Raw genomic sequence first — 17,465 nt, forward strand, 5'->3', positions numbered from 1 at the left:
GTACATAATAATGAAGATGACTCAATTTGACTTACCAGCCTAAATGCTCTATCATGATCATACTTCTTGGCTCTAAGGAAGGCGAGACAGAAACAATCATCTAATCTTGATCTTATAGATTTTTCAGCTGCAAAGCAAGAACAAAATAGTGCTTGAAACATGCTCGTGGTGTTAGAATCAATTTAATGTTAATGATAATAGACGTCTCCAAACTTTCATTATAAGAGAACCACTTTCCCAAGTATAATAAATTCTGCATTAATACGAATCTAAGTTATTGATACATGCAACTAAAAACATAAATACTTTCTGAATATTAATATTGTGTGCTTTCATTCCACATCACTTCAATACATTGGAAAGTAAATGTTATAATAAAAATATGGCAGATAAAGCACATATTAATGGGTTGTCTTCAATTAACAAATTTAGATTTTCTTCCATGATATTTTGATTTAACAATAAATTAAATATTATTATATTAAAGGAATTATTATCATTGTCAAATCATTCTTTCTGCAATTTTTAAGCATGAATTGCCACTATAATTATGTGTACGTGTGTGCATAATATATAGTATTAATCTCCTCATTAAAACTCGCACATTTTTAAAACTAGTAATCTTAAAGAATTGTATGATATTTATTTACAGCTCAGAGGAAGAAATTCTCTCGATAGATCTAAATATATGGAATAAAGTGTGAAGTCATTAATTACCAAGCAGGAAAATTAGTTGTGGATTCCATTAGATACTGCAAATAAGAAAGTGATACCTTTCCAATCACTAATGTGTTCATTTGATACACTGATAAAAGGAAATCAAAAACAGTTGTCACACGTGTTCATCTGCATTAAAGTTGGGATTCATCTAGCTATACAAATTCAAATTTTCTTTATTAAATGGCGAGGTTCAGCCTGTAGGTGTTCTCCCGCTTATTCGAAGCTGGACTCTTCTTTTTAGGTGTAATTCAGTCTTAACAAACGTGTTCTAATTTTTGAAATACCAATGCACCTTGATAATGAGGTAATGCCTAACATGTAAGAAACCTCGGTTGTCAAGTCGAAAGTGCGTATCGTGGGATCTTCGGGATCGTTTTCCGGTGAATTTAATATTGGAATTTTTCCATCAATGATCTAGCATAAAGCAGCTGTTGACCAGGTCTGTAACAAATAGGTACCTGGGGCCATCCTTAGAGTAAAAGCGGACGGGGCGTGCATCACTGCCAAAATTGTCGAGGTCGTTAATATATGAAGCATTAACCTTAAGTTCCTTTATGGCACGACCCTATCAGCGCCTGCCAACTTCATTTTTGCTTTATTCGATAACTATGAAACTTCACAAACCTTGTATTCTCTCTCTGAACCTTTGAATTTCCTGATGCACTGTGTCAGGATTCTCTCCTAGTTCTTTCCTGGCTCTCTCTATCAATTCATTCGGTAGGTAATACTCGTATTTCTTTGCAGAAAAGTGAGAAATCGCTGGCCTTTTGGACCCTGGTGACTTTGTCTGCTGTTCTATGTTCGTTGAAATTGAAGGTTGTGTCTGAAAAAAATGGATTATGATTGCGTCATAGGAAAATTGCAAGTCATGAATCTAACTTATAATAGGGTTTTAATATATTAATATTTTCAAATCATAATGTTCATAATAATTTATTTTGCTATTAATGAAATATTTTGTGAACACGTTGTTATATACCACAACATGCATTGTGATATGGCAGCTATGGCCAATGTAATAGTCTGTGCATAACAACTATGACGCACCTTGTTTATGAATCTTTATGTATGATTTAATGTGTGCAATTTTTAAAACCTTCGTTTATGTGGAACATGTGTTATGTCTTAATCTTCCTGATATAAAATAAATACACATGTCAAAATGGAACTTTATAAATATACTTATTTAACCAGATAAACTAAGGTTTTGCAAATTGTACACTCATACACATCAAACATTATAATAAAATATGTACTAAATAATTAATGAAATTTTTCAATCGTTCAATATGCAGTGATTTCTATAAATGAATAAACGTATCAACAGGTTATTATTATTAATGAAATTATCGCTTATAGCGTACTTACATTTGGATCCAAACATTTGTGAAATTTTTATCTCCGACTTCAGGATAATTTGAGACTTTACATACATATTTAAAGACTCATTAAGTAATTACTTAATAAAGCCAAGATCTTGTACCAGTTGATTTATCAATTTATCAAATATTTTCATTCTCAAAGCCTTTTTGGTCAAGTAATGTCTAGCAGATTTAGTAATGTTGCTTTCAGTATATTGCTACTTACTGTCTATTGCTACTCGCGAAATGAAAAAAAATAGTCACATTAAACCGTTTACCATTAGGATAACTTCGAACCACAATCCCAGTATATTTGGACTAAAACAGAAATCAAGAACAAAATAAATGTTTGTTTAGTTACCACATTTTGCAAGAAGTAACTAAGAGTAAATAGTATACCAAGAGAAGTACTGTTAGGCCAGTCGGCCTAGATGACAAGCAAGCTTGCATTACTTGTTTGTCAGGTTGTGGATTATTATTTCCGCAAAATATAACCGTTTGTTTCTTTTCTTTTTGTTTTCTTATATTTAGTCGATGTCATTAAAGCAGTAAAACATTAAAAGCAAATCCTATCACCATAAGAAATGGAAACGCGGAATTGGTAATATCAACTTTCATGGTGTACAGTTTGAAAGTCTCGGCAAAATAACCAAAGGGAAAATTGAAAATTCTTACAGGAATTACATATTAGAAACAGTAAATTTTATAAAACTCGATTTTAGACACTTCTGGTCCTTCGTCCAAAATAAAGGAAGAAAAATACGTCCATGCCTCTCAAATACAATTCACTACACTATACGATGACGAGACAATTGCGAACGCCTTCGTTCAGCATTTCATTTCCACCTATAAGAGTACGCCCGCTTATTACGACTGTAATTTAATCGAAGAAAACGAAAAGGTAGACGAAGGTGAAGCATTTGTACTAAACTCAGTCAGTATTGAAGATGTTGTAAAGGCAATAAAAAGTTAAAACCCAAGGAATCCTTTGGCCCTGACGGCATTCCGCCCTACGTGTTTAAGGTTATGCAAACTTATTAGCCATACCCTTAATGAAAATATTCAATCTATCCCTAGCTACGTCTGTATTTCCCACGAAATAGGTAACATCTACAGTGCGTCCTATACCTAAAAATTGTGTCACCTTTAACATTGAAGAGCATAGGCCCATAACATTATTCTTTGCACCCGCAAAAGTTCTCGAATGTATTATTTATCAAAATTGTTGTCACACATATCCCCAGTAATATCTACAAACCAACACGGCTTCGTTCCGGGGAGATCAACTATTACGAACCTATCCCGCCTAAGTCATTTCTTTGCAACTAGTGTAGAAGAAAAAAAAGCAGGTAGATGTCATCTATACAGATATATCCAAGGCTTTCGATAGAGTAAACCACGATATTTTGTTGGTTAAACTCTCATGTTATGACCTCTCCAAACCAGCACTAGATTTATTTGCTTCCTATCTAAGATACCGTAAGGAGAACGTATCTTATAAAGAAATTTTAATAAAAGAGTTACCAAAGTACCTATGTGACTCATACAGACTCTTATACGCGGATGACTTAAAATTCGGTAGGAATATTGTATTATTGATGACTGCAAATCGTTACAAAACGAAATCAATACAGTAACAAAATAGTACAGAATAAATTATCTTAATCTGAACATAGGGAAATGCTGCGAAATGACATACTCGCGCAATAGAAAGCAAATTGAAATGAATTACAAAATAAATAACACAAAAATGAAAAGTGTTAAAGAGATGAAAGATCTAGGAGTTACATTTGATTCAAAACTATAATTTACAACACATATTGAAAGGGTCGTAAATGAGGCACACAGGAATCTAGGGCACGCAATTAGAATGCGTAAAGAGTTTATGAACAAATAGATAATGACAATAATATTTAACGCTTTAGTCCGAAGCAAAATAGAATACGCAGCAGAAATATGGGCTCCTCAGGACAAGAAGTAAACGCAAAAAATATAAATAATACAGTCTAAATTCGTAAGGTACGCCACTTACAAAGAAACAGGCATATATACGTGATACGAATCATACACTTCCCTCTGTAAACACCATAACTTGCCTTCTCTAAGCAAAGAAGGAAGATGCAATTGCTCTCTTTCTTATACAAAATCATGAACCATAATATTCAGATGCATCATCTACTAGAAAAAATACACATACGTGTTCCTATCTCCAAGACACGATCCAGAGGGGGTCGGTCTCTTTTACTGTAGTATCAGAAGATTGAACATCATAAATAAATCATCTATCAGGATAATGTGTGAACTGTACAACAGATGTTCCGAAAGGGAACCAAAATTAGATATGTTTCAAATGCCTATTGAGACCTTCAAAAAGCTATTCTAAGTATGGAAGAATAAATGACAACAATGTAAACTTGAACGCAATTTTTGTAATTATATATTTATTTCGTAGTTTATACTCAATTACATATACGTATATACGTACTTTCTAGAGTGTCAATTATTCAAGGTTTTCTTATTACTTATATAATTAATGTATTTATTCATATCTAAATTACTATAAATGGTCTCACAATTGTTGAATTATGTTCAATATGCAAACGAATAAACAGGCACTGTAAAATTATTCTAGATTTAATTAATAATTCACGAAGAATATTCGCTTCAGTCTCAAAAGTTTCAATCATAATTCACTGCAGTTTAGAAAGTAAATAACTTATATTTTTGATTTTTACAGTGTTTATTTTATGTAATTTATAATGTATTATATTAGTATCTCCTTATATATTTTTTGGTACATGGTGGTAAAGATCTGAAATACTAAGTATAAGGATAAATCCATTGTGAATAGTAATAATTGAAATATTGTATTCATGTAGGTTATTATTGTACATAATAGTCAGATATTTTTTGCATTCTCTTCAATTAACATGTGAAGGGCTCGGTGCAATAAGGAGCTAACCCTCACTTCTGTCAAAATTGAGATACACCGTGCAGTACGTGCGGCATGAACGTCTGCTGCATTCACCAAGAGGTGGTGCTATGCTGTGTCACATTAGCGCGCAATTACATGGTACCCTTCTTCGAAAGGAACGTACGAACGGAAAGTTCTGTGCAACAAGGTGTCAAGCCACAGGAAAATGTCGGATAACGAGGAAGGTCTGCAGAGCACCTCCTCATATAATTGTGATTCTGATGAGGAAAATTGCCCTCTGTGCGGTGACAACAGCTTTGATGACCCAGACTATGTGTGTGGAGTGTCGAGCAGAGAAAGCACCGACTCTGAGGTAACAAAGAAGTTTTTATTTTTGGTATTTTTTTGAAAATGTTGGTTAACACCTTATTGTCTCAGACTTGGGTACGGTGAAAACGGTTGGTAAGTGTGCGTCGTGATGTGCATGTTAATGCGCAAATCAGCTCACTATGCATTCGTCAGGCCTCTTGCAAGTTGGTACAGTAAAATCATGAACTTATTCTGATGACAACTGCTGCTAACATAATGAATGTAGGTTAGCACCATATTGCTGAAATGATTAATCACGAAGATATCGACATGACACACGTACATGGTTCCCTAATAATAACAAATTCTGACAACGTACCATCAAGGACATTGCGATAAATCGTATAGAATAGGAAAGATGGCCTCCCGTCGTCGCCTTGTAATAAAGAGGTCCCGGGTGCAATTCCCGGTGGAGGCACATAGTGGTTCGGATTCCACTTTAAAATGTAGGTCCAGTCCCGATTAGCCTTACTGTACATAAAGTAGACTTAAAACAACAAATCAATCAGTCAATCAACAGGAAAGGTATTGTAGAAATAATGTAAAGATAAATAATCAGAATTGTTTTGTCATTTGCAAAAATGATGTTTCGGAAATTTCTGTTTGTCGAGTGCTTTGGACTGTTATTGCTTCGTGCTAGTTTACATTTTCAAATAAATTTGTTACTCTGATCCATTTCAGAATGACCTTCACATCACAAGAACGACAGAGCGATCTCCTGTGAAACATCCACCAGCTAGAAAGAGACGCTGCGATCAAGATAACTGGGAGAGAGTGAAACGTAAGAGAAGAAGAAATAAAGGGGAGGAGAACACATCCGGGCACACAAAGGATGTTGTTCCAGCCAGGAAGTTAAGTGAGCCACGTGCTTGTCCAAAGAAATGCTCGAACAAAATTAAGGGGGATGCAGAGTTCATTTTTCACACATTCTAGGAATTGGCTGATTATGCAACACAGAACACATACCTCATGCAAAATATTAGAATTCAGAATACGAAACGTTCCTTTACAAAGGGACAATCTTCCAGGAGGTCATTCACATTTTCCTATAATATACAATATACAACAGATGAATGGGCAGATGTGATCAGCAGTGCAAACAGAAAGAAGAAATTTCATGTAACACGCATGCAGCAAACCGACTTCAAGGATCTCGCACCACTTGTGGCATCAATTACCAAGAAAACCACCACAGATGGTAAGGAGCCCCTCAAGTTTAAAGAGGCTGCGGTGTTGATGATGGAATCCGCTAGTCGCCATATTCTGCATGAGAGTTATTCATACCAGAAAGAAGCGCCAGTATGGGCTAGGTGCATCCTAAAGAAAAGAGGCCGTCCACTGCCAGAGGTACCCCTAAGTAATTTTCCATGCAAGTACAAGGAACAGATTCCTATAGATGTCTGGAAATATTCAGACATAATGTCCCTGTTGGAATGTATCCCTCCAATATACTATAATTTTTATCTCAGCCTTGTTCCGAAGGAAGTAGCTGCCGAGGAGAGTGTAGAAATTCTGGATGGGCTTGATGACTGATACATTAGGAGGGCCTGGATCAGTTGAATTCAGAATAGTTTGTGCGACCTGCATTCATATGTCACTATTTGGTGTCAGTGCTGAGAATATTTCGGCTGACACTGCATTTGAATTAAACTTGTATGTCATTTTTTTCTCCCTACAAAATTAACTTTGATTTTTCATTCTTATGTATATTTTTTTGTTCACAATATAATGGTCATGCATTCCTGTTTGTTGTTATTCCACAGAACTGACACCGAAGATTGTGATGCAATAAGGATAACCAACAATGGGAAACAATGAACTGAAAGAAACCTAATTTAATCATCTTTGCAATAATTGAAACACAATTGAATGTGTCCATGTAAACTGGAGACTTCAGACATGCTTTTGAAATCAACTATACGACAATACAAACAAAATTCAGATTTATGGATTTTTTCAAACTTTCAAAAGCTAATATCTCGAAAACAACTTTTTGAGGGTTAGCTCCTTCTTGCACCGAGCCCTTCATATATTATTATTATTATAACTCGCTTTGTAAACTATTGTATACACATTTAATTTAGCGTTGACATGTTTTAGGATTATTTACATATCTGAACAATAATATTCCTTATCAAACAGTAAATTTACAAACTTAAAGCAGAAAATGTAGAACACTGTAATTGAGCATTCGCTTCTAGTTTTCAATAAATAAATAAATAAATAAATTTCAACATCCTTTATTATAGCCCCGAGAGACATAATACTGAAATATAATATTATGGCCGGCCTCCTTAGCGTAGTGGTTAGCACAGCGCGCTATGACGCCATAGGTCCTGCTTCAAAGCAACACTTGGACATGGATATTCATTGTGAATGTCCCTTCGTCAATTCTATTACATCATCACACATTCTCATCTTCGCGAATAGCAATAAGAGGCAGAAATTCGATGGAAAATAAAACAAATCATTCAATAAATATTGTGAACCAAACACTGATATATATGACTTAAATTTATGTTAACGTGACACAGCAAATTAACATTCGTAATGTAGCGCATTATCAATCGGAAAGATTATCGGAAAGACAACATTTTGTTAGGTAAAGTTCATATAAACAACTTCTATTTGAACACCGTTAAAGACAAAGCTAAATTAGAGGTTATTTCGTAATGTTTCTTGTTTCTACTGCAAACTTCGCTTACAATCGGTTGAGGGTAAATGTTTGCGAAGTAGATACCATCATCAATTGCGCAAGTGGGAGAGTACAGCAAACATTGCCCATGAAGAGAATAAGATTATCTAAAGTATCTGCATTGTACAAGTTCTACAACGTTACAAGAAATGCTACAGGAAAAAGGAAGCTTCCGTGGGAACACAGGGACAAAATATCGATTACATATCAGGATGTGCATAAATATGATCGCAGATGGCGTGGAATTGATTAGTTGAACTAATTGTTTACAAAATAATTATAATATGTATTTTATTCCATTTTTCATCCTTCAAATGATACACAACTCTATTTTTCGACTAGAGTGCGCGTTAATCTCCTGCATATGGCGATAGCCAATAGCAGCGCACTGCAGCGGTGCCATGTCGAAATCTCCCACCGAAAAGAGACAGAGTGTTTGAGCGAAACGCCTTGTCACGGAGAGCACGGAACATTAGATAATATAACATATATTAAACTTAATGGGAGAAAAAATCATACTTGATTATGCCAGAGGGACTTCCAGGGGCTCCTCGTCACTCCAACAACTGCCGTCGTTGTCCTCATCGTCACTGACCGCACTACTTTCGCCCTCTGTGTAGTCCTTCAAATTTATTATAATTGGGTCCAAAATTTCATCCTGATCTATCTCCCTTACAAGAACATTTTCCTGTAATTGTTGTGCATGTTTAAAACAAGCGGCCCATTGTTCTTGTGTTACATTGTCAAGTTCTTCGTTAACAAGTTAACAACACATTTTAATGTGTGGTTCTGTTTTACCCATGTCTCGTCAAGGTAAAAGATTGGTCTCGATTCAACAGATACTCATATTTCGTGCATTGTACGAAGGAATTTTACCCTTGACTTAACAATATCACTTCTCTCCATCAGAAATTTACGACCGTCGTTGGTTTTCCTGTACTTGAAGCCTAATTGTTTCAATATTCCCAAGATGGAAGTTGTAGAGCCTTTGTAAGATATTTTGTCCCGTAAATAGTACGTTATCTTTTTGGCAGTAGGAAAGTCGCCACGATCGTAAAATTCAAAGACGGTTCTACGAACTACATATTTTTCAAAGTCATCTAAGTTTGTCGTTCTTTTCGGTACGTTAATGTGCTTTCTAGGTGATTGAAACATTGGAGCTGGCCCCGATCCACATTGTTTTGCCCCCGAACATATCCGAGAAACGTAGCTTGATTCACACCACACGCTTGAGATGTTAGAGCCTGGCACTTCTTACGTTATACAAATACGTTTATAATAGCATTGCTTCTATAGAGGGAACGGTATAAGCTACAATCACGTTTGTTTTTCGTACATACTCGCAAATTCATTATCTTTTTATCTGTTGAACTTATGACACTTGAAATAATATATTTATATCCGAGCGCCAGGTACACGATTTAGTAGCGAGGAGAAACAAGTTCTGAACTAGGCAACGCCGCACGTCTGTGATTCGCTGGTGCTGTTCAGCCGTTCAAGGTCATATGCAGGAGATTTGACGCGCACTCTAGACGTAAATCGCTAGAAAGTAGTATTTCTCCTCCCTCAAGACCTATTTCTCGTATAATGTTTACACATCGTGTGCATCAAACGGACTTAAGATAAACCCTGAAAAATCACTTTATATGCTAATTGGAACGAAACAATCCCAAAAAGTTTATATTGTTCAACCAATTGAACTTAAAATTAATAGTGAACCAATCTCATGTAAGAATTCAGCAATAAATCTTGGCTTGAATGTTGACGATACATTGGACTGGACGGATCACATCAATACACAATGTAAAAAATCATATTTTATTCTGAGAAACCTACACCGTTTCCAAGATCAACTACCTACAGAATGTAAACTCAGACTAGTTCAATCTTTGATTTTGCCATTATTTGATTATTGTGACATTGTGTATGGGTCCAAACGTGCGAGAAAACTCAGTAGGAGAATTCAAATCGCACAAAATGCATGCATCAGATATACTTTTGGCCTGGTTAAACACGATCACATTCTTCCCATCTTAAACAGACATAACATTTTAGCAATGGCCAACAGGAGGCTACTGCACTCTTTTTCGTTCATGATCTGCAAACTGAACGTAAATCTGCATACCTATTTGAAAAATTGTGTAATCGCAACACAATTCACAGATACGGGACACTTAGTCACAACGAACTGAACATTTCTCACCATACGACTACGCTATATACCTCATGTTATTATGTATCTTCCCCGAAAGCATGGAATGCACTACCAACCAATGTTATATCCATAAAAATTCATATGAGTTTCAAAATTAAACTGGTAAAATTGCTTCTGCAGGAACAGCAGCAGAACAATGGCACATACACCTACTACTCGTAGAAGAAAACTGACACTCAACAAACGACAAAACACTTATATTCTGTAACTGTAACTATGGATTTTTTTTACTATCTTAAAATTGTAATAAAAATAATAATTATTATTATTATTTAGTTAAGGGCAACTTTATGTTAACATTCGTATTTGTATTTTTTTATTTTTTGTTCATTCACATTTGTATTATTTTATGACTATATTACTATATTGAGTATATTCGTAATTGTAGGTATATGTGAAATTCATTATTTCTCTTTAGTTTAATCATTCTTTCCATCTGTGTTCATATATTTTCATATTATATTATATATACTTATATATTCATATGTAGCTCATGACAACGGTTAGGTGCTTACGGCTGAACCTCGGCCGGTAAATAAAGGAATTATTATTATTATTATTATAACTACAAAATAAGTTATGCTATTATAGCAGAACAAAAGGATAACTAACAAGAATTACATAGCTCAGAAGCCGTCGGCCTCCGGGGCGGAGTAATTAACACAGCGGTCAACGACTCCAGAGTTTCCGGGTTAGAATCCCAGCCTGGGCATGAGTGTTCTTTGTGAGTTTCCCTTCATAAATGTCATCATCTAATTACTCATCCTCATCTTTGCTATTAGCTAAAACTGTCAGATGTGCGAGGTAAAATAACCAGAGAAATCAAGAAGTATACTGTACCATGCACTAACGAAGTTTGTAATTTTGATGTTCAGTCAGAGACAATTCTGGGTTGCAACGATTTCATTGAAAGTTAACAGGATTGTTGCAAGCCAGAAGTGTCAGTAATTGTACAAGGAAGAGCGCCAAAGAAAAAGGAAAATATCTACTATTTAAAATCTCTACATTGGAACATACGTACATTGTTTTGCTCTACTTTAATACTTTCTAAGTAATCGTAAATCATTACAGTATAAACAGAGCTGTCTGAGAGATTCCTCTACAAAATATGAAACTTTATTATCAGCCAACTTGCACCTGGGTAGAGGGGAAGGTCCTAAATGCCACATGTTACCATTAATGGCGATGTGGCATTGTGTACGGAAAGTATTGTTCAACTATTTCTCTACATCTTAACCTAATAGAGTATAGATGAAGAATAAGTTGCACGAAAATACTCAATTCGCCTCATAAAGAAGCAGCACGATCATCTACATATCTTTTGCCAATAATCAATAAAAATAATCACCTTCACTGCCTTGTAGCTCTCTTAACTCTACACAAAAACCGTAGTTTCAGGAGCCTATGGTGTTCGGTTATACTTAGTTTTCTTCCGTATGTATGTGTAAAGTGATGTTCATCTAACGCTCGATGCGAGAACTGGCGATGGTCGGTACTGTAAGCCGGTACGACCTTCCTATTGTACTACTTAATCGACCACATATTTTCTTCAACTTGACACAGGTCTATCACATGCAGAACTACAGAAAAACTTTTACTGTCGCTGAATTCTATAGACTCTACGCTCAATGTTTGCATGATAGTAAATAGTTACAGCCCACATCATAATTTGGAAAAACGAATATAGGTTCAGTGATATTAGTGTGTTTTGCTGTAAGTCCCTAACAACGGCAACTTTCTCCTTATTGTGATGCTGTCAAATGAAGAACTAGGGTGTAAAACATGGTAAGTGGCATTTTGGTTATTTCTGAGTTCATTAAGAAAAAATGTTATTAGAAGCTATAGGTTACTGTAGATAAATTGTTTTCGTGTTGTGTTTACCAATTTCACATGGCTTCACTGAGTCCAATACAAAATGTATGACATGGCAAATTCACTCAAAAATTCAAGGATGGCATATATTACTTTGTAACACAAAAATAACCAAAAGGTCACTAGCATGTTTTACACCAGAGCCCTTCAAATATGAATGATATGAATGTGCTGTGTGAGTGTGTGTGTGTGTGTAGAGAGAGAGAGACTGATTTATTGATTTGGTGTTTTAAGTCCTCTTTATACACAGTAAAGCTAATCGGGACTGGATCTACAGTTTAAAGTGGGATCCGAACCACTTTTTCATCCACCGGCTATCGAACTTGGGACCCCATATGTAGAGAGATGAAGATTTACTAGGGCCAGTGGCGACCGGCAGCTGCTACATGATCAAGAATTCAAAAAGCATCTCCATTGCGTATGTCATGTAAATAAAATGAGAGATATATTTTAAATGACATTTTGTTTTCTAAAGTTTCAAAAAAATGAGAGTTTCGAAGATTGATTGATTTGTTCATAAATTACTTCGCTTTTCTGTCATTTTTCTCTAATAGCGAAGGTAAGGATGAGTGATGATAAAATGAAATGGATGAAGGGACAGGGACACTCACAAAGAATACCCAAGCCCAGGCAGGGATTTGAACCCGCCACCCCTGGCATCGTAGCACCCTGTGCTAACCAATCCGATACGTAGACACTCTCTCCCTTTCTCGACGTTGTCGACGCCTTTCACCTTGAATACTATTTTTTTTAATATAACCAGTGTTTAAATGAGGCGTAGGCCAGACATGTTGAAAAATTTAATTTATTTTCAATTATTAACGTGCAGGACAGTGTATGTTATAATTCAGTAATAAGATTCATCTTCACTTGCTACCCTACCTTTCACACACTATCGAAGAATTTCACATCACTAAAAACAACACTGAAGAATTTGACACACACACAGCCGAACACAGAATTCTCGCCTTGCTATGTTTACAATTTTCCCACTCTAACCCGGTTCATTTTTACAAAAAAACTAATATGTGATTAGCGCTAAAATCCCACTAATATCTACTAATTGAAATGTGGATCTAAAACGTATAATTCAATACAACAAACTGAATTCACTTTTACCCTGAAGATGAGAGTGACGTTAGCTCTCGAAGGCTTGGAATCTTTTGAACAACTCACCTGGTCGATAGCGAGAGAATATTTTCATCAAACTGAATTCTATTTCCAAGTGAAATTCATATAAATATTTTTGCGTGATTTTTTAAAATATAAAATTAAAACATATCTTTGTCGTTTCATATTTGTTTTACAAAAAAAAATTAGAAAATGTCTACAATATATTTTCGACATCCAATTGCAATACTTGTGTGTCTTATATATGGGGAGGAGTGGGCGAGGGGAAGGGGCATCTTTCCGTAAGGAAGAAATCGATAACGAAAAGTCTGGATGGCCCTTAACATGCACATCTATCTAAATGGTTACATAAACTTGGGAAGATATTAAGTTCGTTCTTCCCAAAATACAAGTAATTTAGATAATGTTTACATGTTCTGACTTCTGAGCAATTACATATTGACACTGAAATTAGTCGCGCGAATTACAACAGTGATCTACTGGTATATTTTCACGTGCTACTACAGTTTAACAACACTAATGACCTCCGCCCCTAAAACCTTCTTAGAACAATCCAGGAACTGTGTTATTTCAAATATATCTATTTTTGACTTGTTATTGAACTCATATTTCAGTGGAGCGCAATTGTTGTCCAAGCGACCATTGACGGTAGTGTATTAGATTACGTAGTATTTCTATGTAGAGTGTAAGTAGCTGATTCTAAAATCTTATATAAAAAGCAGTGGCTGTGTCCAGGCCATAAAGAAACTATGATTTTTGGAAGGAAGGTAAACACCAAATCTAAGACTCTAGGATATGTTTTTTTTCGGTTTTATGACAACCAAATGGAATTCACTGGATTAAAAATGTCTTCCCTCCTGATGTTATAGATTTCGTTTATTTTACTTCGCTTTTCTGCCACTTTTGGCTAATTGCAATGATGAGGAGGAGTGATGATGTGATGATGAAGAATGGACACTCACAAATATCCATTCTCAGGCCATGAATCGAACCCGTGACCCCTGGCGTCGTAGCGCAATGTATGCGTCCTGATGTGTTGTTGAGTGAAAAAACATATATTTTTTAAGTGGACCAGAAAACTTCATAAAGGATATTCTCGCTATTAAACGAAATAGATTTTGACAAATAGTGGTGAAAATGCGATATTATTCTTCGATAGTTTCTTGCCTTGGCGTAAGACGCAGATTTTGTGTGTGTGTCTGATTAGGATCTCGTCGCCGAAGATTTCGGGTTCGAGTCCAGACCTGTGCAAGAGTTCCTTAATAAGCTTCATCTAAGCAATCGTCGTCCCGAATCCAAGATCATAGAAACGCAACGTTAAAAAGCAGAAAAGAGCAAGACTATTGCAAATGTATTCTCACACATTTTAGCTTACTTTTGCAAAATTTGTTTTTATGAAGTTTGTGACTTAAAAAATAAGAATCCTCCACAAACACATACCTTGTTCTTCATGTTTTGGTTTATGAAAACAATGACTGTTCGGCTGGGTTCGAGGATGTCGCAGAGAATCGGATGGACCACAGAGTAAGACACGGGCGTAAGAGGAAGCTGTCGCTCGCGGCGAAATCCCTCTTCATCTGTTGCGACAGGGATTGCAGAACTCTCTTTAAACGTTGCGCGATAACGTTGCATTGACCTTTGTCATTCAAGTGGTAAAGAAATGACCCTATACTTTCGTGTAAATCTTCCGACTTCAGACTACAGGGTGGAATTGAATACACATATTTCCTTTTCTGATAATTTCTTGCATGTTTCAGGAAGGTCAAGAGGATGAGAGGTTTTTCTTTATGTGAAGTCCATGCATGTTTCGCAAAGTATTACAATAAACAAATAGTTTTTTCACTAAGAACCAAAGTTTCATTGCATTTCTTTGAGGCAGGTCAGCACGCCTCGAAAGATCTTAAGAATACTTTTCATCGATTTTCTCCCTCTTAGGCGAATCGCGACGATGATAATGAATGGAGAACGGATGCAATAAGTTGCACTATAAACGCAAGGTACACCTCCACTATAGTGTAGTGGTAACGTCGTCTTGTAATCAAGGGGTTCCGAGCTCGAGACCTGGTGGAAGGTACGAACAGTCACCGGCAATAAAAAATGAGAACCTAAATCCTGTAATCATATCTACCTTGCAAGGCGTTATGTGTATTACCTAACTCTGCGGCGATAAGTGGATTTCAATAGCCAATTTTCAATGGAAACTTCTACCAGCGCCGCAAAGTTAGGCAACGCACATAACGCCTTGCAGGGAAGGGAGTATTTCAGGATATAAGTGTCCCATATTTATTGGCGGTGACTGTACATAGTGGTTTGGATCGCTTATTAAACTGTAGGCCTCTCTGATATGTATACAAAGTGGATTTCAATGCTGAAAAACAGAAGCTACATCCGTACCTAACCAAAGACTGAATCTGAACCACTGTCTTCGTACCGCATTACTCTAACAATTATGCCACGGAGGCCGACATTCATCATGTACAGTTTTGTTTTGTTGGATCCTACACCACCATCGTATATACTTTCCTATTTTGCAAATTTTTCTTCATTTACTTTGTTTTACACCTCTTTAGGTTAATTGAGACTATGAGAATGATAGAGGAGTATTCGAAACAAATGAAAAAGTTGACAGAGCAATAAATACACTGCCCTTGCCAAGGATCGAACTCAGCACCTTCTATGACGTGATCCTGTGTAGATAACTCATCGCTGTTGTTTGCGTTATGTATAAAATACCATCATTTTCCCACATTGTAACCAGCACTTCCGACATCAATATTTAACGAGAATTCAACAACAAATTCCGAACTTTGTGTAGTCCAAGGGCATGTGTAATCCCGTGGATTTTTGAATGAAGAGAAGACATGAGCGTTGCTAGTGTAGTGCATAATCATGTTTTACAAGATGTTTTGTCTGCAATCATGGCATAGTCACATTATGAAGTCACATAGGCCATGCGCCACAATTTCAGGCATAAGAAACGCATCACTGACAGTCACTCCTTCCATTTATATGTCAAATCACAAGAAAAATGTATAAAAAATATATAGCTTAGAATCCTTGCAAAAACGGTACGAAATCGTTTCACGTGAGATATCTCCATAACAGTGAGAGATATGAAAATAAAACCTGTAAATTTAGATTTCTGAACAAATATTGTCTGTGTACAAAATTCTATTCTCAAAATCCAATTTGCCGAACCCTGTGGCCGAGTGGTTAGCACATAGCGCTGCAACGGCAAGGGTCCCGGGTTGGAATCTCGCTTGGGCTTGGTTGTTTGTCAATGTCCATTCATGAATTTCATCATTTCATCACTCATCCCCATCTTCGCAAATTAGCCAAGAGGCACAAGACGCGAAGTAAAATAAACTAAATCAATCAATCAATCAAAATCCAATTTGAAAGGAGCTATGATCGATTTCCTTTGTTAGTGTGTAAAGCGACAACTTGGATTTATGACCTCACACAGGACGTAGGCCATGATTGCAGTCAAGAAAATCTGGTAGTATATGATTGTGTACTGCGCTAGTAACCTATCACTGGTAGTCATTTCTTCCCGTCATTCAAAAACCCACAGACTACCAAATACCCTTGTACTGTAAAGAAAAGACGAGAAAGATAAAAGTATTTAAAAACTGAATAAACCCAACACATGAGAGTAATCAAGTATTTTACAGAGCTAGATAAATTGAAATGTTCGTATTCGGTATAGTTTCATTTCTAACTGAAAGTCTACACTACTAATTCACTTTTCTTCTGCATCTGCACCCGGCCTCCGTGGCAGAGTGTTTAGCACATTGCGCTAGTGGTCCCGGGTTCCAATTCCTACCTGTTCATTGGTGTTCTTTGTGTGTCCCTTCATTATTTTCATCACATCATCAAAATCTTCGCAAATTAGCCAAAAGTGGCACAAACAGTGGAGTAAAATAATGTAAATAAATCAATATAATAAAGGATTTGAGTTTTGGTTTTAAATCCACTTTATGCACAAAAGGCTAATCCGCAGTGAAGCTACAGTTTAAATTGGAATCCGAACTACTACATGCCTCCAACTGGTATCAAACCCTAGCCACTCTGATTATAAGGTGACGACATTAAAACTACGCCATCGGGAAGGTCCAAATGTGGTTTCATATAAATGATTTGCCAAATATGAAATCTCAATGATAAATGAACTAGAAATATGGATAG

General features: G+C 36.1%; 1 protein-coding gene across 1 annotated transcript in view; it reads right to left on the reverse strand.

Moving 5' to 3' along the window:
• Positions 1 to 14,843, reverse strand: part of LOC145979414 (clavesin-2-like) — a 58,827-nt gene extending 43,984 nt beyond the window's left edge. The window contains exons 1-3 of the mRNA XM_083112297.1: positions 14,718 to 14,843; positions 1,345 to 1,543; positions 36 to 127 (exon numbers count right to left, since the gene is read on the reverse strand). Of these exons, the coding sequence (XP_082968423.1) occupies positions 36 to 127; positions 1,345 to 1,543; positions 14,718 to 14,729 (303 nt within the window). The 5' untranslated portion in view covers positions 14,730 to 14,843. The remainder of the gene's footprint in view (positions 1 to 35; positions 128 to 1,344; positions 1,544 to 14,717) is intronic.
• Positions 14,844 to 17,465: the final 2,622 nt, after the last annotated feature.

This window comes from Lepisma saccharinum, chromosome 26 (genome assembly GCF_977018435.1).
Source record: "Lepisma saccharinum chromosome 26, izLepSacc3.1, whole genome shotgun sequence".
Classification (NCBI taxonomy): domain Eukaryota; kingdom Metazoa; phylum Arthropoda; class Insecta; order Zygentoma; family Lepismatidae; genus Lepisma; species Lepisma saccharinum.